Source organism: Amphiura filiformis, chromosome 1 (assembly GCF_039555335.1).
Source record: "Amphiura filiformis chromosome 1, Afil_fr2py, whole genome shotgun sequence".
NCBI lineage: Eukaryota > Metazoa > Echinodermata > Ophiuroidea > Amphilepidida > Amphiuridae > Amphiura > Amphiura filiformis.
Window position 1 is genome coordinate 30,477,585 of NC_092628.1, and position 20,532 is coordinate 30,498,116.

At 36.5% G+C, this 20,532-nt stretch overlaps 2 protein-coding genes across 2 annotated transcripts in view; both read right to left on the bottom strand.

The window, feature by feature from the left end:
• LOC140158149 (uncharacterized) overlaps positions 1-20,532 on the bottom strand; it is an 89,478-nt gene that overhangs the window by 47,721 nt on the left and 21,225 nt on the right. The window lies entirely within an intron of this gene.
• On the bottom strand, positions 1,081-20,414 carry LOC140142652 (ultra-long-chain fatty acid omega-hydroxylase-like). Its single transcript, XM_072164686.1, is given in 9 exon segments — positions 1,081-1,326; positions 4,166-4,313; positions 4,744-4,877; positions 6,948-7,144; positions 7,738-7,996; positions 10,223-10,485; positions 11,710-11,882; positions 13,147-13,309; positions 19,903-20,414. Coding segments are annotated over 9 exon segments (1,563 nt in total). The 5' UTR covers positions 19,951-20,414; the 3' UTR covers positions 1,081-1,148.

Here is a 20,532-nt window from a genome sequence, read left to right on the forward strand (position 1 = left end):
GTTGCAGTTACAACTCTCAATTCCAGAAAAAACAGCACCAATTTAAAAAGTTTTAAAAAAAAAATTTTAATTACCAAATGAAACATTATATATTTACATGGCACTAACTGGCAATAAAAGTAGTGCAAAACTGTAATAACAAAATTCAAAGACAGGCAAGTCTAAGCATCCAGAAATTGGGTATAGCTTATGAATATAAGATATTACTCTTATTAGCAGTCAAGTTAGTTCAATCGACGAGGCGTTCGAATATGGTGCGAGGGGTTGTGGGTTCGAACCCTGGCAGTGGTTTAGTACGCTCTCGTGGAAAAATTGAGTTAACTTGAAATTCCCCTCATTACGTTTCACTACCTGAAGAGAATTGATCAAAAATTGAATTCCCTCCTGAGGTTGGTATCTGTCAATGAGTTGACCAAATCATTATAGCTAAATGCAGTATATGGCACACATGGGTCAATTCAATGAGTTACATAAAATGACCTTGTGTGGTATTTGGTTCCCAGGAAGGCTGAGGCAATTTGTGGTTAAATGTTGATCCCTCGCAACAAGAGTTATTACCTTCGATTTGGTTGAAAAAGGAGGTGAGACATGATCAAATCTCTCCAGGTAACAAAACGTAATGTGGACAAGGAACATACTGCTAATTGTCTCATTGTAACCTGTATGAAACTCGTGGAGTTGATCTTGGTTGCGATGGTTATTTGTGAAATGTCTAGCGTAGCGCTCTTGAAGCTGCAAAGTCTGTGTGTTGTTATTAAAGCCATATTATAACATTTGCAGAGGAAGCCCTCAATATTGTAGGCCCCTACAAGGCACTAATTAATGATCAATTACTTGCATAGTAATTTGCTCAAATTAATGTTCTCCTATATTATGTTACTGCTCACCCGCTCAGATCTTCAAATGATCCCTCACATCTTGCCATTTAAACAACTCCTGTTGTTGCTACCAATGTATAGAATGGTCTATACCACAACACATCAGGAGGGCCTGATCTGCAAACTCTGATCTTTCAAGAAACCACACTTGTTTTGATTTTTGGTTGTTTTGCTTATGGTATGTTTGTAAATGCAATCTTGCTTGGCGAATTGCATTCTAAGAAACTTTAGTTTTGTATGCATGATGTATCATGGTTGCTCTATTCTTACTTAGTCTTTATGTTCAACTGGTGTAAATCTTAAATACATGCCATCCCATGTCTTAATCACCAATCTTTGTATCCAAATTGGTGACCTATCTGGATCTACATCAATGTAGAAACGATTAAGGATCTTAGACATCAAAACTTTGATTTCATTCAGAGCAAAATGTTGACCAATGCAGTTTCTGAAACAAGAACAAAATCATAGAAACAGTGTAACTCTCGTACCCATAGTATGCTGAAAATATTCGCATACTCATGAGGGCTCATGAGAGTCTATTGTTAGATAGACAATTATGCACCAACGCGAGCCTTCACAGCAGTGGACTTTGCCAGTTGGTGAATCGTCCGTCTCTTACAACATTAAACACTACAGACATAACATTTGTAGAAAAAGAATATCAAGAGTTTTAATTTTAAAATAACAAAATTGCTACTTAAACAAAAATTCTGCCAGCCAACATATGATGGGAATCATGGATGTATGTATGTTGGTGTTTGCTGTATGGACAAATGGGGGCCCATAGATTTTATATGACACCAGCAATACTTGTGCAACCTGTTTCCCCTATACTATGATCATTTCTTAACAGGTGGGATTGTTCAGGTTTTGTTATTGCACACAATAATAACAATTACCCCCCCAAATGTTTGGTTGCCTTCAGGGACCGACTAAAAAAATTAGAAATCTTGGGTCAGTTTTTTAATCACTTTTTTTAAAGAAACCTTAACTTTTGACAGTATCAAGGACATTTATATTTGTTTTTCACTCACTTTATTCATTAAATTCATATTTGGTTAAAAACAAGAAAAGAAAAAAAAAGATCAACTTTAATACTGACCCTCCAAATTTTTGTCTTGGAAGGGCAACTGAAACAATTAAATTAATTTGCATGAATTATGATGTGTCAGTCACACAATATGCAAAGTGCATGTTGCATAGCTGCCCCCGACTACATACACACCATTCTAAATAAATAGCTTTCATGTGATGTGTTCTGACAAAGCACACTGCACAATTTTGAATAATGGGTCAAGAGGGTAAAAAAAGAACAAATGTCGTTTTGGTTCACTATTTTGGACAGCTATCAGGACTAAACAAGTAATGCTTTAAATATACAGTTTTTACAAAATAAAGAGAAATATATCAATAGGCCTATTTACAATGTTTACCTTTATTCCAAAATATCAGAAACTTGCATTTATTAGCTAAGTTCCAGGCCACTGGATTACGGTGATTTATCAATTAATGTTATTTTGGTTCACTTTTTTTGACAGCTATCAGGGTTATTTAAACAACTAAAGGTTAAAAATTTAAAGAATACTTTTCTGATCAATAACTTGATCCTTACTTTTCCCCATCACAATTGATATTTTCATATCAATGGAAAACTCATATTGTTCTCATTGACTTTGTGAATTGTTATGGCTGAAAGATGTCTTGTTCGGATTTTGTGAGGCAAAATGTGTCTAAAAGTTGGTTAATGCACATGTAATTCTCACAATATTCTATGGGCCTTCCAATTGACATTAAAAGATGAAATAGAGACATGTCTAGACTAGATGTTGACCAATGATATTGAGTTTGGGGGCAATTTTCGAGGTTAAAAAAGACATTAAGTGTCGATAAAGCCAAAACTTGACCGCTAAGCGTTGACGTGCCAAAACTGGACCACTAAGCGTTGACGTGCCAAAACTGGACCCCTAAACGTTATTTACACTGTATGCTCAAAATCCCACCTTTTGAGGTTTATATTAACACACTTTTATATTCGAACGAACAGAGTATGTGATGAATTCGGACCACCCTCCTTTGATGCAAGTTGCCATAAATTTGCATGAAATGATCACACATATTATACATAAAATTATATAGTCATTAATATGTGAAGACACTAAAAATATTGTATGGAGTTTTAATGTGCACATACACATGTACAGCCCCACATACAGAAACATGATTGCATAGTCTCTGCCTTTCAGGCGAGACAAAAATACATTTGATGATGCAACATTGCCATTAGATGTCTTTAAAATGTCCGACCAACGTTTGCTACCATTTACTGGATGTGTCCACAGTCAGTGCATGAAACTTGTTGTTTGGAGGGTGTATGCTGAACATCCACATCTATCTACAGTGGTGAGCAAATTATATAAGGGCCTGTATGGGTGGGGGTGCATATGTGTGTGTATTTGTCCGTCATGGTACCATACCGAAGAACACATTTCAACTTTTATCTGACTATGCTCCATACCCAGCAAACACAAAAACGTTTTTAAAACGTTTTAAATAAGTTATATTTTGGGTTTTGGTTTAGGTAAAAACGTTTTAATAACATTAAAATGTCGGGTTATATAAAGGTCGTGAAATCGCTTTTAAAACGCTTTGTATGAAAACACACTACAACAATATTTTTAAAATGTTTTCAAATGTCATTGTAAACTATTTTTGCAAACATTTTTGGCCAAATATTTTGTCAACACTTAAATAACATTATGTTAAAATATTTGCATCCAGCAAACACAGAAATGTTCTTAAAATGTTTTTTACAAAACGTTTTAATAACATTTAAATGTCGGGTTATATAAAGGTCGTGAAAACATTTTAAAAACGTTATCGTAAATATTTTGGGCAAACATTTTTTGCAAAATATTATTTCAACCCCAAAATAACATTCTGTTTAGAATGATTTGTACCAAGTTTTCAAAAATGTGTTTGGAATGTTATTAAAACGTTTTTATACCCTTTATATAACCCGACATTTAAATGTTTTCTGTAAAACATTTGTGTTTGCTATGCAGTAAATTACCAACAAATGAAAACGTTTTATACCATTAATGTACCCTTTATATAACCCGACATTTAAACGTTTTCTGACAACCTTTTATAACCTTTTGCGAATGATGTCGAAAACGTTTTGTGTTTGCTGGGCGTAGTGTAGGATCAGGTCAGCCCACTCTTGTATAGTGAAATCTTAAGTTCATGTTTGCATGTAGGGGTGTGTGTGTGGCAGGGTGACATACCTTGGTCCAGCAGAGAATGGTAAGAAGGCATGGGTGTGTCTGTTCTTGACATTTTCATGTGTGAATCTCTCCGGATTGAACTCCTTAGGGTTAGGCCAAATCTCAGGGTTATAGTGTAGTCCAATTATAGAGCATGCAACTGTGGTACCTGAAAATAAAGAAAAACATATCAGTGGTACTTTTTTTTTTTTTCAGGTAGGCCAAACTAACATGGTATAAAAAAGTTCACTTGTAATTTAATGACCACATCTGCTGGGTAACATGCACTTTTCTAGATTTTACTCGATTGCAATTGATTGGGGACGGGGCATGTGCCCCCTCGAGCCCCTATGACACTACGCCACTGACCTCATAAAATGAATTAAAATTCAATAAATCTATCATGATACATCACTGATAAGTACGAAAACTGTGAAACTATTCCCAAATTTTACTAAATTAGATGTAGCGCACTTTTTCCCTAGTAGGCATTTTGACACCTGGAAAAACATAGGTAATTTTTTCAACATCATGAGCTGGAGTAGCTACTAACACAGAACAAACACATAATGTAAGAAAACATAATTATATTAACTAACCTTTTGGTACAACAGTTTGATTGGGCAGTGTGACATCTTTTACTAACTTTCTCATTGCAACAATTGCTGGTGGATACATTCGTAAACTCTCCTTGATACACATTGTCAAGTATGGTAGATTACATAAATCATCCCTGATAAAAGAAAACAAAAAATACCTGCATAATATCTGGGTCAGCGCACCGTACCCAAAGACAAGTATGAAAATTTCCAATAGCAAACTGTCCAATACTTCAAGTATATTATTTGCCTTGTCTCAAATATTTCTGTTTCGTCTCAAGATGATAGTTGGATTTTGTAGGGGCAGATTCGAACCGTGTGTACGCGCATAGATGGTGGTGATTCAACCCCATAAACACACTGATTCAAATCACCCACATGTGAAATCCAACTTGGCGTTTATACTCTCAACTTGAGATAAGACACAGTCAGGATAGACAGTGGAGTGGATTGCCAGGTAGATTTAATTGGGTTGCAAGGTTGAGCACAATGGGCTATTCCATTTAAAATATAGGGGTGAGTATGAATTTCAAATGGAATGAACACATTTGCAGTTCCATAGTTTGGAACTCGCCCTCCCTCAGTGGAAGATTCGGTTGAATCTTTCTCAGAGGATGTATGAGATTCAAATGGAGCTAGCTGCATCCCATTTTCAATTCATACTCCCCCTGTGGAAGACATTTCCAAAATCTTCACAGGTGTAGTGCAGATTTAAATGTAATAGCCCACTATGACATTTGCAGTCAGTATTATGGAAAGTAGTCTCTTTTGCTCAAATAAAAGGGGTCCCACACTTTTTAAGCAATGGGAGAAAATTGTCTTTTTTCACTTTCAATTTCTATAATTATAAAGGGAAAGTCTTTTATTTTTTTGGCTCACTCTTAATTGTCTCATGTATACATTAAACTTTACGTTCCCTGATTTTCAAGGAAATCTGATGAAAGACCTCGTCGTACAGGAGCACTAAACATCGCAAGGTATTCCCAAAATCTCACTCGATTTACGGGTGAAATACACTGACATGCACCCGTGTCATTAAAGTAGCGTGCTATAGATGGCCCTCACTTGATAATAGAAAGTCCGATTGACTTGGCTTAAACGGTATTTCCTAGAAATACTTTGCCAGATTCTACTCTCTAAAAAGGAATCTGATTGGTTATAAAATGCCGTCGTACCGTAGGAAAACCCATACCCTCTTCCGTACAGCCCTGCTTAGTGTGTTGTGTGGTAATGTATGCATTGTGCATTGACCTTGAACGCCTCTGTACACACAGCGTGCACACACTGGAGTCAAGTATAATTTATTTAAAGAGACTTTCATAGGAAAACTTTTCCATATATCAAGAAATTTGTTTTCTCAAATTTATTACCCTGATTATTTCCCTGATTGACCAAAAAAAGTGCAAAGGTGTCACTCCGGCCTGCTCCTCCCAATTCTGACATGGCTATACACAACACTTGAGTTGGTGTTTAGCATATCTCTCAACCTTATTAAAAAAAACCTTCAACAATTTCTTTTCAAAACTATTTCTCAAAACTATAAACCCCTTCAACAATTGAATACATGAATACAAAACCCACCCAAGTCCATGGGAAGTGATTTTGAGAGAAAAACCTGTGTATCATTTTAATTCCTTCAGTTAGATTTACCTGGTCAACATGGTAAGTTTTACATGCAAATGAGTGGATTAACCTGTATTAGGTATGACGATCAGCATTTCAGGGACTTCGTGGGGTTCATTTTATATTTTGGACTTGGGTGGTTTTTTTAATCATATACAAAGACAACAATGTTAGAATGAGATTACCACTAGTAAGATAATACAAAATAAAGCACACAGGTATGCATAATGTTGATAAGCATTCCGCCAAAAGTCACTCTCTATAAGCAATGAATGTGTTACAAGTGGACTTTTATACATACTGGATTTCAATCAATGTGTTACAAGACTCAAATCATGGAATTAGGTGGTTCTTTCATACATGCTATTTTTCACATGCTCAATAGACACAGAGGATGAATTTGAGTTGTTCTTTCATACATATGACTGGCCTATGTATAGCAACAATTTCCCATGCTTAACTCAATTTAGCCAACGTATGGACTTGGGTGGGTTTTGTATTCATATATTCAATTTCTCCACAGATACCAACACACAGTGGCTACAGGTGATCAGTTATTAATTGTATTCAAACATTCTTACCAATTGAATCGATCATCTTTCTTTTGGTCAAATAGTTGTTGTATTTCATCTCTACACTTCTGTTGATATTCTGGATGTCTAGCTAGATTATACATCAACCATGAGATGGCACTACCTGTGGTGTCATGACCCGCAAACATGACGGTGTCAACTTCTTCACGGATTTCTTCTTCATCCATACCATTACCATCCTCATCCTGAAAATTGACATACCACAAATTAATTATATAGTATACAAATATTAAATGTTTATGAGTTCACTGGTAAGAATATTTTCATGAGGTGAAAAATGGAACAGTTCATATTTTACGGAATGGAAATATTCTTTCCACTGAACGAATAAAAACATTCAATATTTGTTTATAAATCACCAGAAAAACAAAATAAATTAAAAGATATCTAAATGCATATTTATTTTAGAGCAACACTCGCACCTATAGTTGACGAGTTGAGATGGAAACCTTTGTAGTACATTGACCGTTTGTAAGGTCCTTATAGCTATCAATAAATTGTCTGAGGCACTCCATGGATTCCACAGATTATATAGGACTGGTTTCTAATAAACTGGGCACATATATAGAGATTTAAATGCGCCTATACATATGAATGAATAAACCAACTTCACAAGCATTAAAAATAATCACAATATTCAAACCATATCAACAGCCATACTACCCTTTCACAAGAAAAATTTCATTTCATCACAATCTGCTTCATTTTATTTCAGAGCAAGCTCACAGATCAAGTTAGTAAAATAATGATCAATACAAACAAAACAAATACACATTACCCTTGCAGCGAGAAGAATATCTAAGAAGTCCAAGTATTTCCCTTGCTGACCTTTAACCTCCTCTCCACCTGTATTAATCTCATGTCGGCGTTTCCTGATAATGGAGCGCGACTTCTCTTGAACAATCTCACAAAGTTTACAAAATCTCCTTCCAAGGGGTGACAACTTAAAAATGATTTCATTGAGGTACTGAATCTTCAAAGTACGGGTGATGATTATTTCAGATAACTCATTAACTGCATCAATGTAGTCATTGTCCCTAGATGAAAATAAAACACCAATGGGAACTAGGGCAAAAAATATGCTAGACAATTGCAATATTTTCTATTCTTAAGCACCTGAGAATGTTCTTGCAATCTTATTGGTTCTTTCCTGTGTGATATGACACGATATCAAACACTTAAACGTGTGCGCATCGGCGCAATACTCGTACACGTTATTTGAACCAATCGGAGGTGCATAACAACAACTGGACTGATCAGTTCTAAGCCCTAGGTAATTCTTTGTAAAATATAGTATTTAATTTGATTAAAATTTGGTACATTTATGATTGATATATTAAAGTATTTAAGAATGAGATTAAAGGCATTGTTTTTAACCGCTGTCGGACTTCGATCATATAACACGCGACATTATTATTTTTGGCGTAAAACAACTTAAAATAATGATGTCGCTTGTGTTACGAGGGGCAGTCAGTATGTTTTAAGAGTTGACTCGTGACGTCATTTGTGGATCGTTTTCATGGCATTTCTCAATGATTACATAAACACTGTACCTGTACCTTTGTCTTTCAAACAACACATGTAAAAATTCTATCACACACATGATTACGTAACAACATTAGCATAAAATCCGATGGCCTAGAGTCACCTGGTGAAATTGAGGCGTTTTGTTAAGGGAAATAAGAGGCTGAAATGAGGTATTCTTGTATTTTCTATATTTTCTCGGGAATTAAAGAATGGATAATGCTGCCTTTTGGAACAGTAATAGAACACAAACTACCAGTTCATTAAACCATGTTTGTTGGGCTGTAAAGGTTTTAGTCTATTTGAAATGCGTGGTCAGATATGTCTTATTTTTGACAAAAACAAGACTTTTCTTTCTTTAAAAATCTTGATATTGCCAAAAATAGCAAACATGGAAATTTAATTTTTTTTGCCAGTTCTGTTGACTAATCTCCAAAGATTTAAACGGGAGTCTCCCAAGAAAATATTTGTATCCGTGATTAAAATATAACTGTTATTGTACCATTGTTACATTTATACAAAAAGTAGTGGTACAAAGAGAGAAGCCATCGTTTGAATGAGAAATGTATTTTTAAAACTTTTCTGTTCATTTCAGGTTGAGATCATCCATAAAAATTCATATGAATATTTAAATTACAATTTTCATAGCATTTTGTAATATTTTAGGCCCTATTTACATGGAATTTAGCAATTTTCGTGCATTTCCACCATGTTGTATCGGTCATCCCACCTGCGCATGCGCAGATTGTTGTTTCATTTGCACCAGTTATCATCGCACTGAGTACCAGCTCTCACACGTGACCAGTCATTATATTTTAGTCTGTTTCATTTTGGAGATAATTAATGTCATTTGTAATAACTGCTTTTTCATTTTCGCCATTTTTTCAGAATAATTTTGCTTCCATTCAAGCCCTTAAGTTGTTGAAGTTTCCAGACGTCCCATTTCCACCAAAGTTTAATGGCAAGTCTCATATTTTACCAAATGCAAACGGAGGACCTAGTGTTTATTCCTGCCCAAAACCAGCCATATGCACCTTGTACTTTTGCTGTTTTCGGACATTGTAAACACGTGTTTTTCCTGTAATTTAAAAGGCCCGCCTTTTTGCGTGATTTGGCAGTGTCCCTAGTATATTGATTTTATGCTAATGCTGTTACGTAATCATGTGTATGATATAATTTTTACATGTGTTGTTTGAAAGACAAAGGTACATTGTTTATGTAATCATTGAGAAATGCCATGAAAACAATCCACATATGACGTCACGAGTCAACTCTTAAAACATACTGACTGCCCCTCGTATATGAGACGATAGATGCACTCCAGCGGCTAAAAACAATACCTTTATTCTCTAAGTCAACAGTTTAATGAAAGTTATACAATGCTATCTACCTAATTTACAAGCATATTCACACATACTCCCTGCATAATAAGCCAATTTGGAGTACCGGTTGACCTAATAAGCACGGCGGATGCTCAAGTCAAGCTTTCCAAGCTGGAAAGTCAAGATTGTAATATTATTTAGGCATATTCCACAGAATTTAGTTGTACACGGATATAAAAAAGGGTGCTTGGACAGTTGCCACTTGAAAAATTCTGCCGGGCAGGCACTTATTTAAGTAATTTCAGTAAGCATTTCAGTAAGCTATCCAGTGCATACAGACCAACAGGCTTAAATACTTCCATTGGCTTCCCTTCTGATGCTGAAAATTTATCCTACAAACTCACTATGCATACTTACCCTTGTAATTGGCAATTGCTTTCATAACTAAATGAGCATTTCAGTAAGCTATCCAGTGCAAACAGACCAACAGGCTTGAATACTTCCATTGGCTTCCCTCTTGATGCTGAAAATTTATCCTACAAACTCACTACGCCTACTTACCCTTGTAATTGGCAATTGCTTTCATAACTGAATGAGCATTTCAGTAAGCTATCCAGTGCAAACAGACCAACAGGCTTGAATACTTCCATTGGCTTCCCTCTTGATGCTGAAAATTTATCCTGGAATAAAGAAAGATCACATTTTACAAAGTATTATACAGCAACTATTTTGTACAAATGTTTTCAAGTATCCATGGTATTCATGGGTATACAAGATCAGTTCACAATTCATACACTTATCGCAAACCAGTGATTAATATCATTTGAGTCTGCTGTCTTAGATTTCCAAGTACTAGACAAGGAATCTGATTGGACTTGGACAGAGACATCCTTGTTCCGGACTTGGTCAAAAAAGGACAAGGTCTCAAAACCCTCCTGTCCAAGTCCAGTCCAAATAAATCCAAGTAAATTGTGAAATGATTTATCTATACCGTAAACACTCGATAGTTACCATGTGCTTAGTCTGCTTACTATCAAGCGCTTTTGAAAACATGAAATTGTGTACCAAAGTCCGGCGCTTTACCAACTGAGCTAATGGGGTTAAGACACACGTTTGCAAGTTTACTTGTTCATAAGTATAACTATGTATATCGATGATTTGCTCAGAACACTTTACACTTTTGTCGATGGGGCTCTTCATGTTTGCATGTTTTAAAAGCGCTCGATAGTAAGCATATATGCTAACTATCAAGTTTTTACGGTATGTCAATTAGATAACCCTGTGAAATATGGCCCTCAAGAACTTGGGCTTTAGGAAACTTCTAAACTTCTGCTGCCTCATGCGTGGCAAGAAAGTTTATCTAAATATGTCGATTAGATGTAACCATGTGAAATTTGGCCCTCAAGAACTTGGGCTTTAGGAAAACTCTAAACTTCTGCTGCCTTATGCGTGGCAAGAAAGTTAGTATACAATATACAATACAGTGTACAATGGGATTGGTTAAATATTCTTCTGTGTTTTGAATCTTTGATATAATCCTTTTTAATTTTGAACATGGACTCTAAACCTGACCACACCACACTTGACTCTGAAGAGGTGGACTCTTTTGAGTCTGTCTCAAACACACCTGGCAACAGTGAGTGCCAAGACTTAAAACCCAATTGCAAAGCTATATCTCATGCAGCTGGAAATGTTGAACATTTCTAAGCATTTCCTCTATAAAGCAGTATGTCTCTGAATGTTACTAGTTTTCAACCAATGAAATCACTGACAGTCTATAAAAAGCATATTCTGCTTTTGACATTATACTATTAATCTTTAATCTAGGAATCTTTAAAAATTAAGTTACATATATACAGTACAGACTGAGTCTAGTCTTATTTTATCATGTTTATATCACTAACCAATAGAATGTCAGCAGAATCTGAAAAGATATCCAAGTATGGCTTGAGAATTTCAAAATGAAATGCAGGGGTCAACAGTCGTCTATGTCGATGCCATTTTGGACCCCCAGAAGTCAGCAGTCCATCACCAATCCATGGAATTACCAAGTCATAGGCAAAGTTATCTTTGTAATCTATGAAATCAAGTTTAACAAAAGTTTATTATAAAGTGATAATATATTACTGGCTACACTGACTTATTTTATTTTGTATATAGATTATTATTATTTGTAAACAACTTTAGTCTGAAGAGTAGGACCTCTTGCTTTTGTTTGCCACAGACCATCCATCAAATCTCTGATCAAGCACGAAAAATTACTTAAGAATGCAGTTGGCATTCCTTATGCAATCACAGATTCAGTGCCTCATTTCTGAAGGCTAAGTGTTCTAGGCACTCTTCCACCCATGGTTGCCAGCAGTCATCTTGGACTTGAATGGGCTATACCATTTGAAATTCATATGCCCCCTATGGAATACATAATCTTAATCTTCCACACAGGGAGTGTGAATTTCAAACGAGGCTACCCAAATGGGTGACTCCATTTAACATCTACACCACCTGTGTGGGAGATTACGGTCATATGTCTTCCATGATATAGGGGGTATACGGATTTCAACTGGAATAGCCCAATTCAGGAATGAAGTATTCCCACTTTGAAGTAACTACAAACTGTTTCAGTAGGTCATTTATGAAAAACACCGACCATGCAAGATCAAAAGTGATTAAACATAATTCAATCAATCAATTTCTGGCGATTTGAATGTGTGTTCGACCGCTCAGCAGTACTGTATTCAACCATTTTTCCTATACCTTTGTATAGGAGCCAAACATTTCCAGTCATGCATGGCGTGAATGCAAGTTAACGAAGCGCGCATACGAAGTTACGTGTGATCGTGTAAAATTCGTCAATGCCTGGAACTTGGTTTACATGTTGGAGAGATAGCGGCTAACCATTGCTGTAGTTTTTATTTTGTAATTTCACTGCTCAGTGATATCAACAGAGAAATCATCGATATTCTTGTAGGCCTAAGGTTGAGTGGCAATGACTACTGGCATTCCTCATGAAATTATCATGTGCATTTTAGATGATCTTTAGTTTGTTTTCATTGTTGAAACGGATTTGCTGCCCTCCCAAAGTAAACCATGCAGATGGCACGGACACATCATTGTTCGGTGATGAACAACAGCGAAACATAATTGAATCCCTAATTCAATATGCTGCGTCAAGTAAAAGCAACACTATAGTACATGGCACAATCATATCATGCCACGCACTCACATGTGATCAGTTGCTGAACTAATTTCTGAAGATTGCTAATCAACTGCTGTACAAATCTTTTAATGGTTGCATTAGCAACTGAATAAACTAACAAACAACAATTATGAATGTAACTGACCTGCATTAGCCACACATGCCTTGATACATTCAGGTGATGACATTATTAAGATACAGCTGAATGGACCCAGCCAAAAAGGTGCCAGGTCAATTGGTTTGGTTTTTCCTGGTGGAACAATCAGGTCCACTACTGTATCCAGTCGTTTCCTCTCATCAGTAGAAAGCTGTTGATAATAAAGACAAAAACTTCCGGAATTGAGAAATAAGTTGCAGAGATAACAAAAGGGTAGCCTTTTTAAAATCTTCTCAAAATGTTGTCACAGCAGCACATAAAAGTGGAAAACATTTCTGCAGCATGGAGGCACTCAACTTCCGAATGATGGAATGTGCCTATCAGGTCACCTGTTTTGAAGTCGAATCAGGGAAGTGAGACAGATCCGGGTCAAAGACTACATCAAAGAGAGATCACGCTACTTACCACGCAACTGAACAAAAGAAGTACAGGGGGAAGGGGGACAAGTGAGCCAACTTGTAGTATGTCGAAAATCAAAAGGTCCCGCTTTTATAGCAGTACAAAGACATGTGATAAGACCTCTTTTTCAAAATTGTTTGATACCACCCATAAAAAAAAAATAAGGTAGCGGGTGCCTACCCGGTGCTGATCCGCAAGGTATCCGATACCTTGTGGATGTCATTTTTAAAGACATCCAATGGCACCCGCTAGCGGATTAGTTTTCGGATGCCTCAAAGTCAGAGTTGGGAGCTACCGGGTAGGTATCCGGTGCCTTAACAAGATATACAAAAAGGCACCCGCTAACTTAGTCAATAAAAGGAGGCATCCGAAAGGGCACCCGCTAACTTAGTCAAGAAAAAGGTAGGCATCCGAAAGGTATCCACTAACTTAGTCAATAAAAGGAGGCATCCAAAAGGTATCCACTAACTTAGTCAATAAAAGGAGGCATCCAAAAGGTATCCACTAAGGTCACATGATCACCAACTGCCATTTCAAATTTGCTGTTGGATTCATGCAACAAGCTGTTCTCTTGATGGTGGTGTTTTGGTCTCTTCACACAAATCATTCATTCTTTATGGAGAATTTTATACTACAGATGACTACAATGACTATATATATGCACATGTAGATGCACAGGTAAATTAAAGATTTGCAGAGTTGCATTTCAAGCAGTAAATGTTATAAGCTTATCAACTGCATGTACATAATGTGTGCAAAGGCTGCTGAATTTTGCAGTATGCACTTGCAAGTATCCAAAATTAGTTTTCTGTGATAAGGCTAATGGAACTCGATTGTTAGTTTCCTATTGACCGCCCGCATCACTTTTTCAATTTGACCAAAACTTTCATTATTTTCATAAAAAAGTCAATTATCTGAACATTGAAATGAAATAATCAAAATTGAAACTCTCAAAATGTCTGACATCCCCTGCTGATCATAATCAGCACTTTTTCTTAGTTGTAGGGGTAGAGGATGTAGTAAATAATGGAAATTTAAGGATTACCTCATCATGTTTCCAGTGATTACAAAATTGCTAATTTCTTTTCATTTTTATGAAAACAAATTCAAATCTTTTCTCAATCTGTTGCAAAATGTCTGTAAAGATGATCTAAGCATTAATACCAGTTTGAGATGGTCTTTCATCAACAATATATACTTTGGTACTGTTGGAGTACCTAAATTTGGAGAAAGCTGTTCATAAAATCATTGATTTTGTTGACATAATGGATAATGAAAAGAGACCGAATAATGAATAATGAAATAGCGACCTCGTCCTTTTTTTTAAACATCCAATCGGAAACTAATAATCGAGCTTCAGTAGCCACTGCAAATTGGATTCATATCATTGGCTATTACTGATACCGGTACATGTCTAAAAGGTTGGAGATCGGAGGTATAATATTGAACAATGCCGCAAAGTATAGCATGTGGTGTACCCGGGGGGGGAAAAAAAAAAAAAAATTTTGGTGGGTATGCTCCCCGAATTTTGAGGTGGTGGGTCTTTGGGAGCTGACGTGCACTGTAAGGTAAAAGGGGTCTTTCGGAGCTGCCAACCGGCTGTGAACAAGTAAAATGGGGTCTTTTGAGCTACGAAAAGTCAAAATCAAGGGTATTTCTTGGCTTTTTGGTTGAAAATCGCTTGAAAAAACAAGAAATATGAGGAATAAGCAATTTTTGTGTCTTTTTGAGCTGAAATTATCAAAATCAAGGGTCTTTCAGAGCTTTATTTTGGTCAAATAATAGGGGTCTTTCGAGCTGCGAAACCCAAAAGGGGGGTCTTTCCGGGGAGCATACCCATATGGTCATTTGTGTTGAGTGCCCCCCTTCCGGGTGGTGTACCTCTGGGCCCGGGTTGGCACTTATAGGAGTCTGAAAACTTTAGGCCAATGGAACTCGATTATTAGTTTCCGATTGGATGTTTGAAAAAAAGGATGAGGTCGCTATTTCATTATTCATTATTCGGTCTCTTTTCATTATCCATTATGTCAACAAAATCAGTGATTTTATGAACAGCTTTCTCCAGACTAAGGTACCCCACCAGTACCAAAGTATATATTGTTGATGAAAGACCATCTCAAAACTGGTATTAATGCTTAGATCATCTTTGCAGGCATTTTGCAACAGATTGAGAAAAGATTTGAATTTGTTTTCATAAAATGAAAAGAAATTAGCAATTTTGTAATCACTAGAAACATGATGAGGTAATCCTTAAATTTCCATTATTTACTACATCCTCTACCCCTACAACTAAAAAAAAAGTGCTGATTATGATCAGCAGGGGATGTCAGACATTTTGAGAGTTTCAATTTTGATTATTTCCATTTCAATGTTCAGATAATTGACTTTTTATGAAAATAATGAAAGTTTTGGTCAAATTGAAAAAGTGATGCGGGAGGTCAATAGGAAACTAACAATCGAGTTCCATTAGCCTTAAAACAAAATTGTCCAGGCCTAATTGGATTTTAGTTTTGCATTTTACTTTGTGTTATCATGTCATTATGTAGGCCTACAATTTATGCTTGGGACTCAAAATCATTTAGTGTTCAGGAATTCATTGTGTTTTACAGATTTTGTGTTAAAGTAAATCCACATGTACCCTACGTATTATAGGAATAACTGCACCGCGCTAATAAAGCTCACATGTTCGCCGGTTTGTTGTATCCATGTTATACTCAATCAATGTATTGCCTCATTTACATGAACTTCCACAAGAATGTTGCCTAAGGGGCTGTGCAATAATTATGAGCCCTCAGCCCCTGGTGGAGGGTAAAATTGTGGGGGCCAAGAAATTTTTGGCGAGCCGAAGGGGGGGGACAAGCAATTTTTGCCATCCGGGAGGGGGAAAAGCGATTTTTGGCACACATTCACGGGGCACCTTTTAAAGAAAACGCTCTAAAAAGGCTTAGGAAAACAGTACAGAAACGCTTAAATATGCAAATTTTCCTGCTCGCAGTGCTCGCAACATGTATCTAGACCATTTAAGGTTTGTAAATTGGGATCACAAAAATTTGGCATGCACGAAGTGCAACTGAATTTTAGTGGACCGAGAGGGGGCAAGCGATTTTTGGCGAGCCGTTCGGGGCTCATAATTATTGCACAGCCCCTAAATATATGCCGACCAAGTGCGGTTTGTTGAAAACCATTGATGCCAATTGAAATGTGCCAAATGACATCGGGTACTTATCCGGTGGTCTCCAAAAAGCCATCGGATAGTTATCCGGTAGCGTACCTAACGGTTCTCAAAAGTTTTCCACAAAAGGCACCGAAGGCACCGGTACTTATCCCATTGCTATTCACAATACCGTGGAGGCACCCAATAGGCACCCGGTACTTATCCGGTACTTACCAGATGGCTATTCACAATACCATGTAGGCACCCGATAGGCACCCGATACTTATCTGGTACTTACCCGATGGCTATTCACAAGTGACCAGATACCATGGAGGCATCCACTAAAAGGTATCGGGTGCTTACCAGGTATCTACCTAATTTGCATGTCATTTCAGCCGGTGCTTACCCGGTGAGTAGCGGATAGGTATCCGCAAAGTTGTGTTTTTTCGATATGGGTAACTATCACATCCAATTTCTCACTGGATGTACTCTGGAGCTACTCCGGATTACCCCCAGGGCTACTCTGTAGCGGTGCACCGTAACGCGAGTCAAAACTCCGTGGACTACTCCTATCCGGTTTTCCATGGTGTACCTCCCGTAGAGACAGCCTATAGCGGAGTACCTCTAGAGGTACTCCGTAAAAAAATGTGTGATGATCTGTTGCCAGATTGAATGCTATTTTCTCAATTCAGCTTTATTGTATGCTTTTATTAGGATATATTAGGGATTTTTGTTCTTTCTTTCTTTCTTTTTTTTCAAATATATGTTAATAGTATAATAATAGAAAATAGTAAACAAGTAAATAGGCCTATAAACAAGTTCAGAAATAAGCAAGTAAAATTAATGAAGTAAATAACTGACTAAATAAATTTATCAATGAATAAACAAGTAAATAAAACAATAGGTAGGCCTAATTAAATTAACAAGTAAAAACTACACAAATAAGAAAGTAAATAAGTAAACATGTGTAGGCCTATTAGGCCTAAATAAAAAAAAGAATAGTACTCGTAGGCCTAGGCCTATGTAAAATAATCAATATTAGAATGATAATAATTATCATTAACTTGGTTGTTATTTAGCTTTTTAATTTGATTACCTGTTTGCTTACATGTTTTTTCATTTGTTTGAGTAGGCCTGCATTTGTATGTTTTAAGCATTTTTCTTTGCATATTATACTTGAATGATTGGTCATTTATTTTAGGACCCCACTTTTATTCATTTATTTTTTACGCTTTTATTAAATTTATTATTAGTTTTATATTTATTATTTATTTACGTTTACTTATTTACTTTTTAATTGTTTAGTAACTTATTTAAATATTTACTTTTTAATAAATAAGTGACCAATCATTCAAGTATAATAATAAGCAAAGAAAAATGTTAAAAAAACAAACAAATGCAGGCCTACTCAAACAAACGAAAAAACACATATCAAACAGGTAAGTCAAAGTAAAAGATGAATAACAACCGAGAAAATATGAAAACTGCGAGTAACATCAATGAAAGTTAAGACTAGTAGGGCCTAGCCAAAGGCCTAGGCCTAGGCTACGACTTGCAACAGTAAAGTAATGTGGTGCAAAATGTTAGGAAAACAGCGTGAAAACAAGAAATTCAATAAGTATAAATTATGAATAAATTTTAACTGTGGGTCCAATAATAAACTCCTATAATAAACAAACAACATGGGAAAGTAGAACCGCGAACCGCAGTATGCACACTTTCTGTAAAATACAGAATAACAACGACAACGTCATGCAAGCATCTCAAGTTTAATAGCAAAACTAAAAACATAACAAGAAACACAAAATTAAATAATGATTGAAAATGATTTTAAAAACAAATTGAGAAGAAGTCGTACTGTCGTTAAACAAAAGAACAAGTTTCTACAAAGGAAACAAAACCACTAAAAAGAAACAAAATGATAGTCCGTGTCTCCGTGTGGCTGAAACCGATTCATGACGCCCTATGCAAGCGTGCAAACATGGTCAATCAATTAATCAAAACAACAAACGTTCGCTTTGCTAAAAATAGCTAGGTACGCGCACTAGTAGGTGGCCGTTTACGCGTTCGGTGAGTTGTTTACCGCTGCCGGTCAATGACCCGTTTGGCTGCGGTTGTACACCGGAGCTGACTTCGGTGTTACTCCAGGGTTGGCTCGTGGTTGACAGCTATCAGATGTACTTCAGAGTAGCTTCTTAAGAGTACCTTTAGAGTAGCTCCGATATGGCGTATCCAGAAGTTGGCACTAGTGTAGCATCGGAGTTGGCTTCTAGACAGACAATGGATGGAGTAACAGCGAAGTAGCTCTGATATGGTGTATCCACTATGGGTTTGCTAAGGTGTAGCTACTTCGAAGTAGCTTCAGAGTAGCTCTATTAAGGTGTAGCTTCAGGGCTACACCAGGTGTAGCCGTGAAGGTAATCTGCCGCGGTGGTAAACCGTGAATGAGAATCTGGATGTGTATATACAGGCCCATCAGGGGTGAAAGTCCCAGAGTAATCAAGGCCAAAAGTGAACTTTAAAAATTTGGAAGACTACTTGTTAGCGAAAACTATCCTTTTTTGAGCACTTATACCAAATGACCCCTTTCTTCAAAATTTCATACCCAATGACCCCTTTGGGCCAAGAGTAATCAGGTCAAAAGTTAACTCACTCAAAGAAGCTATCATTTGGAAGACTTCTCCTCTTCTGTACACTTTGAAAATTTCCTAAAACCAGGGCCTATCCTCCATGTCTCTTTATTTTATCAAACCTGAATCTTCATCCACCCTCTGGCCCTTGAGAGGCTACAATAAATGAAAATAATTTTGACACACTCTGGCATTATAAATGTAAATTACCACCTCTCTTCTCCAATATTGATGAAAGCACCTTTAATATCGGACTCTCTAGCTTCGCAAACAGTATTTGAGGAAAATTGGGGAGGATGAACATGATGAATGAAAGGAAAGGTTAACGGTATGTACTTCTCATCAAAGCTAGATATACTAATCTCAATTGAGCAACAATGAAGAGTTCTAAAATACTGTACTAAGTGTGCCAGCTGCTTTTTCCCTTGATTGTAGCCCTGCCCTACATTTCAACGAAAGTGCCGATAGTGGCACTCTATAATCAAACATTGGTAATCATTTGCAGAACTGGATTTATGAGACACAACTTTTTGAATGGCCATTTACATGTATTATACTTACCAAAAATGCATGTCCCCAAATAGGATGTGCTGGTCCGAATTCTTGCATTTTCAGGTCCTGTATCAGTTTCTGATAATGCCATCTCTGTTTGAACAGCCTCCATATGTAACGGCATAGTTGAAAACCACACAGGAAAAGGAGCGCCTCAAATACAAGCCCAGGGGTTAACATTATCTCAGGTTTATAGAAGACAAAAACACATTATTATACAAGTTTAATGATTTTGAAGGAGTATTCTGTGATCCTATATAAACATGATAAAGTTAAAAGGGCATTTCGTGATCCACAGCATCATCCCCCCACTTTTCTCAAAAGAACCTCTGGCTACATAATGTTAATGTACAACAAATTTCTTGCAGATTAATTTGTGTAGCAAAGATATCATGAAATTTGAATTTCGTTCTGGTATACCAGTAATACACATACTGAAATACACAACTGAAATTTAGGAAATAAGCTTTTTTAGTGGATATCTACTGAAAATGTCATAAAAAGAGGATGCTAGGATCATGAAATGCTTCTTTAATCAGTTCTTTCCAAATTTGCAAAAGTATACAAAAAGTCCCAAAATTTAAGAATTTGCGAGCATAGCGAGCAAAAAAATCAGGTTTTTTTGGTCAAAAAAGGTCC